General features: G+C 44.3%; 1 protein-coding gene across 3 annotated transcripts in view; it reads left to right on the forward strand.

The window, feature by feature from the left end:
* RIC8B (RIC8 guanine nucleotide exchange factor B) overlaps positions 1-13,443 on the forward strand; it is a 54,593-nt gene continuing 41,150 nt past the window's right edge. For 2 of the 3 annotated variants that reach the window (XM_019544788.1, XM_019544789.1), the window contains exons 1-2: positions 1-105; positions 6,323-6,370. In XM_019544788.1, the coding sequence (XP_019400333.1) occupies positions 16-105; positions 6,323-6,370 (138 nt within the window). In that variant the 5' untranslated portion in view covers positions 1-15. Of the gene's footprint in view, positions 106-6,322; positions 6,371-9,141; positions 9,290-13,443 lie in introns of those variants that run through there. The other variant, XM_019544790.1, reaches the window with a different exon arrangement.

Genomic DNA, 13,443 nt, shown 5'->3' on the forward strand with positions numbered 1-13,443 from the left:
CGGGTGGCCGCGGCCATGGAGCTGGAGGCGGCGCTGCGGGCGGCGGCGGGCCGGGGTGGTGGCAACGAGGGTGTTGAGCAGGTGCTGGCCCGCTACGTCGAGGAGGTAACGGGCCGCTGGCGGGACCCCCTCGCGGTCACCCCGGCACCCCCCCCCCGCGCGCTTGCTGGGGCCCCTGCCCCTTGCTGCAGCTACGCCTGAGCCTTTGCCTACGCTGGCGGGTGCCCCTGCACTTCCTAAGCTCCCTCCTGCCCGTACCTCCCTGAAACAGCCCCGGCTGCCTCGCCCGGGAGCCACTCCCAACCGGGCGTGCGGCCCTTGCTGGGTCCTGCGCAGATCCCTGCGCTGAAGCCGCGTGTGGTGGCACGAAAAGATGCACCAGCTGTGCCGCCTGCCTAGGAAACATGCACCCCACCTTGGGAGTCGCAGACCTGCCTGGCTTGTCGGGCCCCCTCAGCTAATAGCACAAGTAGAGCCCCTGCCGCTGCCAGGCATTTCTTCCTGGAGGTGTGCCCACCTCCACCTTGCAAAGGCCCATGGCGCTGCACTGATGCTCTGTAAATAATATCGACCTTCCTGGAAATTTTGCTTACAGAGTAGCTGCGCTGCTTGGGAATCAAGATGCCAGCTGGGGTATTGTTCAGCTCTGCTGTCACTTGGTGGTGGAAGTGACTCCGTTTTTGTTGACTACAGATCCTAGGTGATGGGGAGAAGATGGGGGTGCTGGCTGGGGTTACATGTCAGTGGTCCTTTCCTTCATTTCTGGTGATGATCATCAAGTCCTAGAGAAGTGACCACAGGTCATCTAGTCCCACCCCCAACCTGAGGCAGAACCATCCCTCTCCAAACCATGCTATCCAATCCCTAATCTAGCCTGTACGTAAAATGGTTGTCAAACACAACACAGACTTCACACCCTCACCAGCCAGAGGTAGAGCAGAGAAACCAGGGTAGCCAACACCCTGCTTCTGTAAAAGGATGTCAGTATAAGCTCAAGAGATCCTGGGTAGAGGGCCACACCCCCCTGCCACAGGGGAAGGCAAAATCCCTATAGTCCAGGCCAGTTAGACCATGGAGTAAAATTTCTGCCTGGCCTCAAACATGGTGATAGTGGGTGATTGCTTATTCTACGTTCCCCTTGGGATGCTTCCTGCAAAGCATGCTGTTCTGTCACCATCCTGGCTTGGCCTGTGTGCAAGAGGCCACTGAAGGACTCCTAAAATCATTAGTCCCGTGACTATTCGCATACAGGTGTTATAGAGATTACTCAGTTTTCTTATGTGTCCAGCCAGGATTGGAGTTTCAGTGAGAGAAACCTAGCAGAAACTTAGGATGCTGAGTGGTGTTGCCTTGCGTGGTTGTGGCAGAGGGAGATATGAGTCCCTGTTATAACTCAGGTATGCCCAAAACAAACAAAAAAAGTTTTTCAGATACATAGGGAGTAAAAGGAAGGCCCAGTGCGGTATAGGACCACTACTGAATGGGCAAAAGCAATCGGTGACAGATGGGGGACAAGGCTGAACTCCTCAGTGAGTTCTTTGCCTCAGTGTTCCTAAACAAGGGGCAAGACAGATCTCACAATGGGATCGTAGAGAGACAACAGCAGGGCACCAGACCACTAAGCGTTGACTCTGAGATGGTGCAGAGTCACTTGAAGGACTGGATGAGCTCCATCCCAGGGTACTGGAGGCACTGGCTGATGTCATTGCACAGCCACTGGGAAGAATATCTGAGCACTTGTGGCGCATGGGCCAGGTCCCGGAGGACTGGAAAAGGGCTATTGTGGTTTGTATTTTCAAGAAGGGGAGGAAGGAGGATCCAAGCAGCTACAGGCCAGTGAGTCTCACCTCCATCCTTGGTAAAGTCTTTGAAAAGGTTATTAAGGCTCATATATGTGAGAGCCCAGTAGGAAAGATTATGCTGAGGGGGAACCAGCATGGGTTCGTAGCAGGTAGATCATGTCTGACTAATCTAGTTTCTTTTTATGACCAGGTTACAAAACACCTGGACGCAGGAGTAGGGGTAGATATTGTTTACGTAGACTTCAGGAAGGCCTTTGATATGGTATCCCACCCCATACTGGTGAACAAATTAAGAGGCTGTAACTTGGATGATTACACAGTCCGGTGGGTGGCAAATTAGCTAGAGGGTCATAACCAGAGCGTGGTAGTGGATGGGTTGGTATTGACCTGGAAGGGCATGGGCAGTGGGGTCCTGCAGGGCTCGGTCCTTGGACTGATACTCTTCAATGTCTTCATCAGTGACATGGACAAGGGAGTGAAGTGTACTCTGTCCAAGTTTGCGGATGATACAAAACTGTGGGGAGAAGTGGACACGCCGGAGGGCAGGGAACAACTACAGGCAGACTGGACAGGTTGGACAAATAGGCAAAAAACAATAGAATGCGATTTAACAAGAAGAAATGCAAAGTGCTGCACCTAGGGAGGAAAAATGTCCAGCACACCTACTGCCTAGGAAATGCCCTGCTCGGCAGCATGGAAGTGGAACGGGATCTTGGAGTCCTAGTGGACTCCCAAGATGAACATGAGTCATCAGTGTGATGAAGTCATCAGAAAAGCTATCTGCACTTTATCATGCATCAGCAGATGCATGACAAACAGAACCAAGGAGGTGATACTTCCCCTCTATCGGGTGCTGGTCAGACTGCAGTTGGAGTACTGCGTCCAGTTTTGGGCACCACACTTCAAGAGGGATGTGGATAACCTAGAGAGGGTCCAGAGAAGAGCCACTCATATGGTTAAGGGCTTGCAGGCCACGCCCTACGAGGAGAGACTAGGGCACCTGGGCCTCTTCAGCCTCTGCAGGAGAAGGTTGAGAGGCGACCTTGTGGCTGCCTATAAATTCATCGTGGGAGCACAGAAGGGAATTGGTGAGGCTCTACTCACCAAGGTGCCCCTGGGGGACACAAGAAATAATGGCCATAAGCTAGCAGAGAGCAGATTTAGACTGGACATTAGGAAGAACTTCTTCACAGTTAGAGTGGCCAAAATCTGGAATGGGCTCCCAAGGGAGGTGGTGCTCTCCCCTACCCTGGGGGTCCTCAAGAGGAGGTTGGATGGGCAATCCGGCTGGGGTCATCTGAACCCAGCACACTTTCCTGCCTATGCAGGGGGTTGGACTTGATGATCTATTGAGGTCCCTTCCGACCCTAACATCTGTGAATCTATATCTAATCATCAATTTTGGGAATGTTTTTGTGTTCCCTGGAGCTGTAAGGTCAGATTTTCATCTCATGGGCCAGATGATTGCATACATTTTCTGTCCAGTGTAGACTGTGTCATGCAGATTATGTGGTTGTAGCCTTGGGAAGATCACTTGACCTAGAAAGTAGCCCAGTGCCTTGTGTCAGGTACAGAAATGCTGTTACACATGTCCTTCAAAATAAGCAGCGTCTCTTAATGGGTTACCTGGGTTTGGTTTTAATAAAAGGCATAACTGTAACACTCTTATTAGATTTGAGTGCTGCTTCTTTAAAATGCCACCTCTTCCCATTAGTACTGTTGCAGCAGTTCAACTCGGATTAAGGTCAGGATTCAGTCTCAACTGGTATTGGCATGTATCCATACAAGAGCTCTTCTGATGACCTTACAGGGACTATTAACTAACTCTGCAAATCCTGTAACCTGGAGGAAAATATTATGAATAAGAACTGGTGCCTGAGTATCTTCCTAATTTTGAGAGTTGCTAGAAATGTTTCAGTGTGGTTTCTTTGAGGGGAATTAAATCTGAAATCTGATGATGATGAGGATCCTTCCACTGCTGATTGGTTTGGAGAGGCTTCCAGCTACTTGGGGATACCAGTGATGCTTGAAGAGAGTTCTTTCAAACCTTCTTGCTCACCTCTTAATGCATTTAAGTCTGTGGGTTGGGATAATTGCAGGCCATTTTCTGGGTGGTGGAGGGGGTGCACCTTCAGCTTTGGAGCTGACTAATCTGTGGTCTAGCAGTGCTTTAGGTTACCAACTGGGTGAAGAATGACTTTTTTTTTTTTTTTGTAATATTTTCTCAGTCAGGCACAGTCTCTACCTTTTGTGGTCTCTGGGAAAAAATCTTGTCTGTAGTGTTTCCTGAATTTCATTTCTGTGGCATGATAAACCATAAGCAGAAAACAGCATGGCATCTTGGTGCCATTACAAACTGACAGATTTACAAATCTAGTATAAAAAATATAAAATATATATAAAATATATAAGCATCTCTTATCCTAGACTACTTAACAAATGCTAAAATAAAATGTGAAAAATCCAAACTCTAAAACCACCAGATAACCCCTTGTTTCATAACAAAACAGAATGAGTTCTGTTTTTTAAACTCTGAGTATTATGGGTTTGTCTACAAGCACAAGGCAGGACTAATTAGTCTGCATAAAATACCTCACAGGGGAGGTCATACTGTTTCTGATAATGAAGTGGATGCATGCAGAACTTCTGTGGGCACCTCTGCACGGTGCAGCACAGTGCCCTGTGGACCCCCCTAAGTGATTGCAGCATGACTACAAAGAGGTTATTTCAGTGAATGTCAAACCTTATCCCCAGTAAATGTTTCCTTACTCTCCCTTTATCTGCCAGCAATATACGTATGTCAGTTAAAAGATGCACCTATGTCTAGGGACCCCTTCTTTCTCCCCCCTCCATCCCTGTCAGCTTCCCTTCCCTTTGGGTATCCATAAAATCTTTCCTTTGGCTTCTATTCAAAGATTTCCTTACTCTTAACAGAGGTTCCCCTTTTAATAGTGAACCAGATCTGCATACAGTATAATCTCATAAATCTGGATATCAGAAATCTGTAATTCTTGAAAATCCAGCGCTTCTTAAAAATACATCACATTGAGGAGTAGCAGCGGCCGGTCCCAGAGCAGCAAAGGGAGAAGCTTGCATGCGGCAGCTGCCACTGCCATCCACCACCGCGTGCTGCTGCTCCGTGTGCAGCCCTTGCTCCAGGACTGGCCACTGCTCCAGTTTCAAAAATCCAGAATTTTCAAATTTCTGCAGATGCGCAGTCCTGAGCATGCCAGATTTATGAGGTTATACTGTACTAAATTCTGTTCTATCACCTCCAGAAGCTTCATGAGTATTAAGTGTAGTTACAAACAGCTACTGCAGCTGTGCAAGTGATGCTTTTTGAGGGACACTTCTGTGGAGCTCTAGAGCGAAGGGAGTAAAAAGAGCCATCATGGTGAACAGCGTGGCTTTATTTGATCTGTCCTTACCTGTATAGATGGACACTGGTAACTGTTGGTCACATGTTACTTAGGCAGTTTTTGCCAGCTTGGACATTATGGTCTATGTTATACAAGTAGATGGTCCAGAGAGAGGTCCTCCATTTATGAAAGGTAGTAGCAAATCTCATTAAGGAGAGGGCTAATATAGAGTTTGTACCCATCTAGCAGGAGGCTTGTATGCTATTACTTTTCATCTCTCTTTGTATTTCTAAAGACAAAGCGCTATTAAAATATTTAATTTCGACTTGCAGAATAAAGAGTTGTGCCACTTGAGCACTGCCTTATGAATACAGTATAGAATATTCTAAAATAGAAATCAACTCCTGTTGCTGGCTCAGGTTCTTCAGCTAAAGTGTTCTTAGGGCCATACACCTGGCATGTAATTATAACCCCTTTCCCCCTGCCATTCTTCTCCCCTAAAAACAAAAAACCAGTAATGCGTTTAGACAGTGAGTAAAAACTTGAAACTGGAGAAATGTCAGTAGGTTTTCTGCTCGTTTTGGTTTGAAGTGCTGTATGAGTTTAAAATAACCTAAAACTAGGGCAGTCAGTTTAAAGAGGGCTTCCCAGCACATAAACAAGAATGCCATCTGGAGAAAAAGCATGACCAACTTGATAGTCTGGGGCTTTACAGATTCAACTAATTTTTCTCATACTGGTGAGGTGACAAGTTAATATTCCCATGTTAAATCTAGGGAAATCAAAAGATCTTGTCATGATGTGAATTCAGCTTCCATACAGTGATCACGGATTTCAACAAGATAAGACAGGTCCTAAGTTAGATAGCTAAGGCCACAGAGGGAGGCAGTGTAAGAACAGGTAGCATGTGGCTCTAGGCTGCTTTTGCAGCTATAGAGAAACAATGGCAAGATGCATATGAAAGGCATATTTACCATAGTTAAATACTATGCATATTTACCATAGTTTATCTGCTGCATCCAACAGTAAGACTATATGATCTATGAGATTCCTTTGGACCATGATAACTGTTAAAAATTAGTTCTAATTAGAACGGCACTTTACATTTAACTGGAAACAAACGTTGATGTGCTACAAATTAAAACTTCTTTCTTTCTCCAGAACAAGGCTATTTTCAAATTTGATCCAGCAGACGAAGAGAAAAGGAAGGTAAGCAACTCCAACCTATTCATTCAGTGCTTATTCTTTTCTGGCAATCTTTCCTTAGCCATATGTCTTTAGTTAATTAACTTCTCTGAGGTGGTGCAAACAGACATAATTTATGTGGGCATTTAACGCATTCAATCTTTTTTTTCCTTGCTGTACTTCCAGCAAAAGGAAATTAGAGTTTCAAAAAGACCTGTTGTGGGGAGGGGGAACAAGGGAATAAAAACAAAAAGAGAGTGAAGTAATATTACTGGGAGTTTTAATGCCAAACAAGGGGACCCTACCTCTTCTAATCCAGATAGATGGTAACGTCCATCTCCTGAAACAGAGAAGGGAAAACTGATGTGTTCAAGACTGAAAAACCCCTTTCATAGGATTATGATGAAACCAGTCTGTTTTATGTTTGTAGCTGCTGGTGCAGGTATATAAATAGTTTAGGACAGGAGTTGGCAAACTACAACCTACCAACGAAGAGATTTTTATCCAGTCTGACAAGCCAAAGTGGCAGCAGTGGTGGGGAGAATCAATGGCAATTGATAGCAGCAGCCCACGTTAGGACCCGACTGTTAATTTGGTATGCTGGTGCTGAAAGGTTGTGGACTCCAGTCTAGAAAGAAAGGCAAGTTGTTGGAAAGCATCTTAAGATCATCTGAAATGAAATTATTGGGGGAAGGGGATAAAACTGCAAAATAAGGCAGTTGCTTCATAGTTCAAAAGCTATAATCCACAAAATGCATGCCATGCGTTTAGGTGTCAAAGACAGGAAATGTTTGCATTTTACAGTGTGGTGCTGCGCAGGTTGGGTGAGTTTTAACTGCTCCCATGAGACCTACCAGAATCTAGCAAGAAAGCTTCTAAGAGTGCCTCTGTTCTTTAAATTGAATGGTGTAGTAAATACATTATGACAAGACCCTTGCTTTTTCCTTCTAAATTGACTTCAGGCTGAGAAGAGGATTTTATCGGCAGAAGGATCATTAGGGAGGAACTTATGTTTTAGGCCCAGTTTCTGAAATTAATTATTAACCTGAAATTTTAAGGGAATTTAGCATACTTATCAAGATAATTTGTCTGCAGATTGGTAGTTTCCAAGGCAATATGTGAATTTACACCATGCATTTGAGTTATCTAGCAGCAGTTATCTTCAGACATTTCTTTTTTATTAGAAAAAAATACATTGGATAGTAAACTACTGTAAACTCAAAGGATTCATAAATATTGGTGTTAATATGCACCAGAGTCTTAAATTACATTTCCATACCAAATGAAAATAAAACAACATCAAGATGGGTAAGATATATATTTGTGAGCAGGAATTTAGGTCTATTTCAGCATGGTATATTTATAATGAAAACATTTAAGTTGTGTGGAGGTACTGGGGTATGCTGCCTTTCCATGCTTGTATATAATAAGATTGAGAACTTGTAATGTGCAGATCCTTTCAGATATGGCAGTTCCTTATTACTTTCTTGTAGACTTAGCCACTTTCTGGGATAGCTCTTTGCTCATGATCTCATATAATAGCATTCACGTAAACTTTTTGTAAAGTCTTTCTGATGACTTCAGGTTTTTTTAACTGAAGGATTTAGACAGTGTTGCAGATGCAACATGAAGCTGTGCTGCACCATGGCAATGCTTCTCAACCAGGATGCCTTTCAAGGGTGCTACAGGGTGCCACTCACTGTTAGCACTGTTAGGTTTGCAAACATAATTCACAAGACAAACCCCAAGATTTCAGATAGAAACCCACAGTTGTGGCTTTTTTGAGTTCTTTGCAAGAAAACTTACTCTGTATTATTTTTCTGTAGTCAAAAAGTGAAAACTAAGAGCTGGCATTTTCCAAGTATGGTCTCGAGTCTACGGAGGGGAACCTGAAGTCTAAAAGGATTGTGAACCACTGCCTATGGCAAGGATTGTTACTCCTCAAGTGACAATGCATTCAAATGAACATGAGTGTTTGTGTTTGAGTAATAATCCAGATCCAGCTAAACAGTGAAATAACTGCTGCTCCATGTAAGAAGTGTCTAACTGAATCACCTCTTATTCCAATGTTGTGTGTGTGCAGTTAGGCTCTGGCACACATTACTATTTATGGTGCGATTAGCGCTTTAATTGCATCTTAAATGTAATCTGGCCACTCATCAAAACTGATTTATGACATGTTAATATATTAAGTTAGTGACAAAGATATTCCACATTGTGACTTGGGACCTGGGATCAGATTCCATTGTGCCATTAAATGAATGTGTGCCAGGGGCCTTAGTATGCGTTTCTTGGAAGTGGATGCCCTACAAGTAGTTGTTGGTGCATTGGTTTCATGCTATATGCTTCGAGATTGCTGCTTTGCAGTCTATTCTCCTTGCTACTTCATCATGTTTCAGCTATATGGGCATCAGCCAGGAGTATGCTTGAGTTTTCCTAGCATGATGAGTCAGATTCAAACAAAGTTCTCAAAACTTATTTGGTGGAATGCAATGTTTAAATAATGTCTTTACCTTCAGTATGACAAACAGGCCCCCAGCAATGTTTGACTGGGATCATTATACAACAAATCCAAGACTAAACCTTCACATCGAAGTGTACTGATATCTTTCTTAAGAATTTCTTGTTGTCCTCATGAATCTGCTTACCCAGAGGAGAGTGTGAAACAGGCTTCTAGACCAGAGATTTGATGGATTTGAAGGTTTAGGACAATGAACTACATTTTAATCTCTGGTCAGAAGCCACTGAGTTGTTAATAGATGAACAAATCATAATTAATTTTTTTTAATACAGTATTTGCCATCTTTGGATCTGGTCCTACAAAGCCTCAGGAGTGTCCTTTAATTAAATTATTACTTGCAAGAAGTTTGGCAGGTTTGGACCCCTCATTTGCAAATATTTTCTTTCTGCTGTATACAGAGTTAAAAGATGAATTTGGGTAAGGTAAGAACTGTTCTTCCCTTAGCTCTGTTGCTGTGGTTGCAGTGCACATCTGTTGACAAGAAGGAAATTCCATTTTGGGACCTCTAATATCATCATGTAGCTGTGAGGTAACAGGTCAGAATAATCAGCTGAGATGCATATGGCCACATTTTCCTGCATTGGTATCCAAGAGAATACTGACAAAAATGAAAAAATCTCTCTCTCTCTCTCTCTCTCTCTCTCTCTCTCTCTCTCAAACCTGGAAGATCAATTAAGGATTGTATAAAACAGACTGAGCTCTTCTTGCACACCGTTTTTAAGAAACATTATGTTTTAAAAATCTAAAAGATTTATGTACAGTTCTTTAAAATAAGGCTTAAGTTCTTTGTTTTGTTAAATCTTCAAAATCTAATTGTTACTGCATTCTGTATATTGCTATGCTAATAGGTTCTTTCCTAGCAACTAGAGGCACTTGACTTTACCTTTCACACGGTAGTCCAGAAGTGAGCCAAATCCAGCCTGCAGGCTGGATCTGGCCCATGGCAGACTCCATTTCCCAGCGGCCTCTGCGGTGGTGACTCCTTCTGGCTCCAACTCCCAGAGTCAGCCCTGCTGCCTAGGCACCCCAGCCCAGCCACCCCACACCCAGCGGTAGGGATGGGACCCGCATGGGATGGGTATGTGGCCAGGCAATTGGGATGGGGCTGCAGCCAGGAGCAAGATGGATGGGTGGGGCCGGAGAGACCCCGGGATCTCAGATAGGTAACAGCATAGGGTTGGGGCCAAGGCCAGGGCAGAGCCACGATCCACTGCCTGCATGCCCTTGCAACGAGCGCGGGTTCTGAGGGCAGGGGTGTGCAGAGAATGGATCTTAGCTCTGCCCCAGCCCAGGCCCTGTGCTGTCATTACCCCCAAGATCCTGGCCCCAGCCCCAGAGCAGCTCCCTGTTCAGCCGTGTGCCCTGCCCGTGCAGCTCCCAGCTGGTCTGCACAGAGACCCCGTGACAGCACAAGGCTGGGGCAGGGGTAGAGCCCTGGTTCTGTGGCCCCATGCTCTCACAGCCCTGTGATCCCATGGTCTCCATAAAGACTGGCTGGGAGCCTCCACATGGACGGGAGCTGCTTGGAAATGGAGTCTGGCTGTGGCTGGATCCGCCATTTTGCCCACCCCTGCTGTAGTCCATGTCAGCTTCTAGTCCTGTATTACTCATGTTCTACAAACTAGGGATGCTTACATCTGTGATATCAACATTGATGCACTCTGGAGACTAAAACTGCTAAAAGAAAGTATACCTAAAACTTGCTCAAAGGACAGTCAGATCCTAAAGCAAGTCAGTGTCACACCTCTTTTATTTTAATTTTTGTAGGCTACAATTAAAATGCACCCCTGAAATCCTGCATCTAGCATTGTGCCTAGACAATATAGGAATTTCAAGATGGAAAACAATTTCATAATAGTCCCAGCTACTGCAGGGCTTGGGTCTGTTTCTTACCTAAGGATTTCAGTTAGCCCTTTAAAATATAGAAGTTACTGTATGCATCTCAGCTAGAGTTGGTCAGGAATTTTCTGGGGGCTTTGGTAGTGTTTGTGTGCAAAAGCTTCAGATCAGTGTATAAGTCCATAAAGTTGCTAAAGATGCTCTTTTAACTTTAGGGGTGTGGGCATGCAGATAAGTTTGCCATGAGGTAACTAAAAGCAGGGATTTACAGCACATTAGCTGCGTGCCTATGTGCATGTTTTAACCTTGTGGTAAATGAAAGCTAACCAGCAGCAGCTTTGTTGTCTGTCACTGAGGGTTTATAGCATTACTATAGGATTAGACCATTCACACCAGCAGTAAATCCTGACTTTAGTTTTCCCCTCAGGAGCTTGTTTATATGCCTGCGCCGTTGTTTATGCCCTATCCCTAAACCTCAGGGCACATCTACACATGCGCTTTAATGCGCATTAGCCTATTTTAATGTGCATTAAAGCATCACAAAAAATCATGCTCTTTAGCTAATGCACATTAAAATAAGCTAATGTGCATTTTCTAGTACCTCACAATGAAGGCACTAGATTTAATACACATTAAAGCACATTAATGAATGTGTAGATATGCCCTCTGTGATTGCAAGTAGGTACCCACTCCCCTTTCTTAAATAGGAATCTGAGCTGAGTTGAAGAGGGTGATAATCCTGTGTGCTGCCATGGACACATCTAACCTTGTGTGACCTTGCAATACCACAAGGATGTACACCTGAGCACTGTAGCTGTTTCCAACTCTGGGATTAAACTAGTTGCATTTACTGCCTTCATGACCTACTGGTTGTCTGCAGAACATTTCAAGGAAAAGCAGACATTTAAGAGTGTTGGAAAATGTATGTAGTTTGTGTGGTTGAGAGTCCAAAAAGAAAAAGGTGTTGAAGGTCTAGTGTGGTCAGTTGCATCAGTTTCTGTAGCCAGTGGCAGGCGAGAGTGATGTGGCTAGATGCTTGTCACATCTAGCTGCTTTTGATTCCATGGCCTGAATGACAAGATACCCATTTTCAATTGTCTTGACTGGGGGGCAGACTTCAAACCCAGACCTTTTGGAGAGAATATGTGCTGTAACTGCTCTGCTACTAGACCTGGTGGTGGTAAAGAGGAAAGGCCTTTAAACCCTAAAGCAGGGGGTTTCAACCATTTTTAACAAGTGTACCCCTTCTGCTGGTGGCAGCCAAACTCAGGGGCTGAGGGCCCTCATGCAGAGGCCACTGCTGCCACTCACTACCCCGCACCACCGCTGCCACCACATCTGCTTTCCCGTGGCCAGTTGCACGTGCAGCTCCGGAGGCTACTGAAGGGCCTTGCGCCCAGCCAATCGCTCACTGCCCATCAGCAGCTCGTGGAGCCCCCGAATGGCACCTGTGCAGCCTGCAGAGGAGCACTGCTGCCCTCACGCCGCCCGCCCCCCGTAGCCTTGCTCCTAGGTGAGGATGGCATGGGGTGGTGGCGGTGGCAGGTGCCGCATGCGAGCCTCCCTGCCCCCTGTCCATCTGCAGAGGGGCACTGCTGCCCTTGTCCCCACCTGCCCACGTGTGTCCCGTTACCTTACTAAGTCCCCCTAGGGGTACGCATACCCCCAGTTGACAGCCCTACCCTAAAGCATACTTTCCCCCCAGTTAGTTTGCTTATATTCTTACAAGATGAACCTGTTGTATCATCAGAAACCAAACTATTTTGTAGCTTAACTGGTGTTTTCCCAAGTAAACTTAATTCAAAAAGGAAAACAATGCCCAATTTCTGGAAGGGTGGGAAGAGCAAAAATCTTGATTCCTAATAAGCATCTTTTCTCTTCTCCTCCTCTGAAGAAGTTTGAACAGCTAGAAATCCCTTTCTAATACAAAGAAACAGGAAAAATGGCCTGCTTGGAATTTGAGGCACAGGATTTATGACAACAAAATTCTTGAGTATTGCTCAGTGTAACATTCAAAGTGGTAAAACCTAAGTATTTTCTATTGATTTTACGCATGGTCACTGTTTCTGAACTTGGCTGAGCCAGCTCATATGCTTATAATTAATCATTTATAAAAATGCTTCCATGCAATATCTTTCATTTTAGAACTACTTGGAGTTTAGGCGGGATTCTTATAAATTATTCTGCTGTAGTCTTGCTTTCTTTTTGTACATGCTACAATGAGAACTTACAAATATGAAAAAATGAGGAAATGTGCAAAAGAAGCACTTAGCATAGGGTTCTTTTCATAAATCTATCAAAACTAATGAGCAGCTGCCCCACAGATAAAACCATAATGCTTTGAAGAATTGCATATAGCAAAATAATATTAATTATAAAAGCATTAATGATAAGTTATATAAAATGAATTATTATACATTAATTAGGAGTAGCTATTTATAACTACAGCTATAAATTTTCAAATAGTAATACTTGGGGCCCACTGTCTTCTAAGGCTTGGGAGTCTCAGAATTTGCTATGAACGTGGGCTTTCCAGGATGTTTAAGTTATTTTCCATGTACTAATTATAAAAATAACTTTGGAAAGAGATGTTGTATATAACCTAATACAGTAGTGACTTCCTGAGAAGACATTCATCGTGGAGGGGTGTGAAGTGTCCCACTTGTAGTAGATGCTTCCCTCTGAAACCTAGTGACAGTATAAAGTACAGCATTCTTCATTCTTTTACTGCCAGTCA

This window comes from Crocodylus porosus, unplaced genomic scaffold (genome assembly GCF_001723895.1).
Source record: "Crocodylus porosus isolate Cpor-Errol unplaced genomic scaffold, CroPor_comp1, whole genome shotgun sequence".
In the NCBI taxonomy this organism is placed as follows: domain Eukaryota; kingdom Metazoa; phylum Chordata; order Crocodylia; family Crocodylidae; genus Crocodylus; species Crocodylus porosus.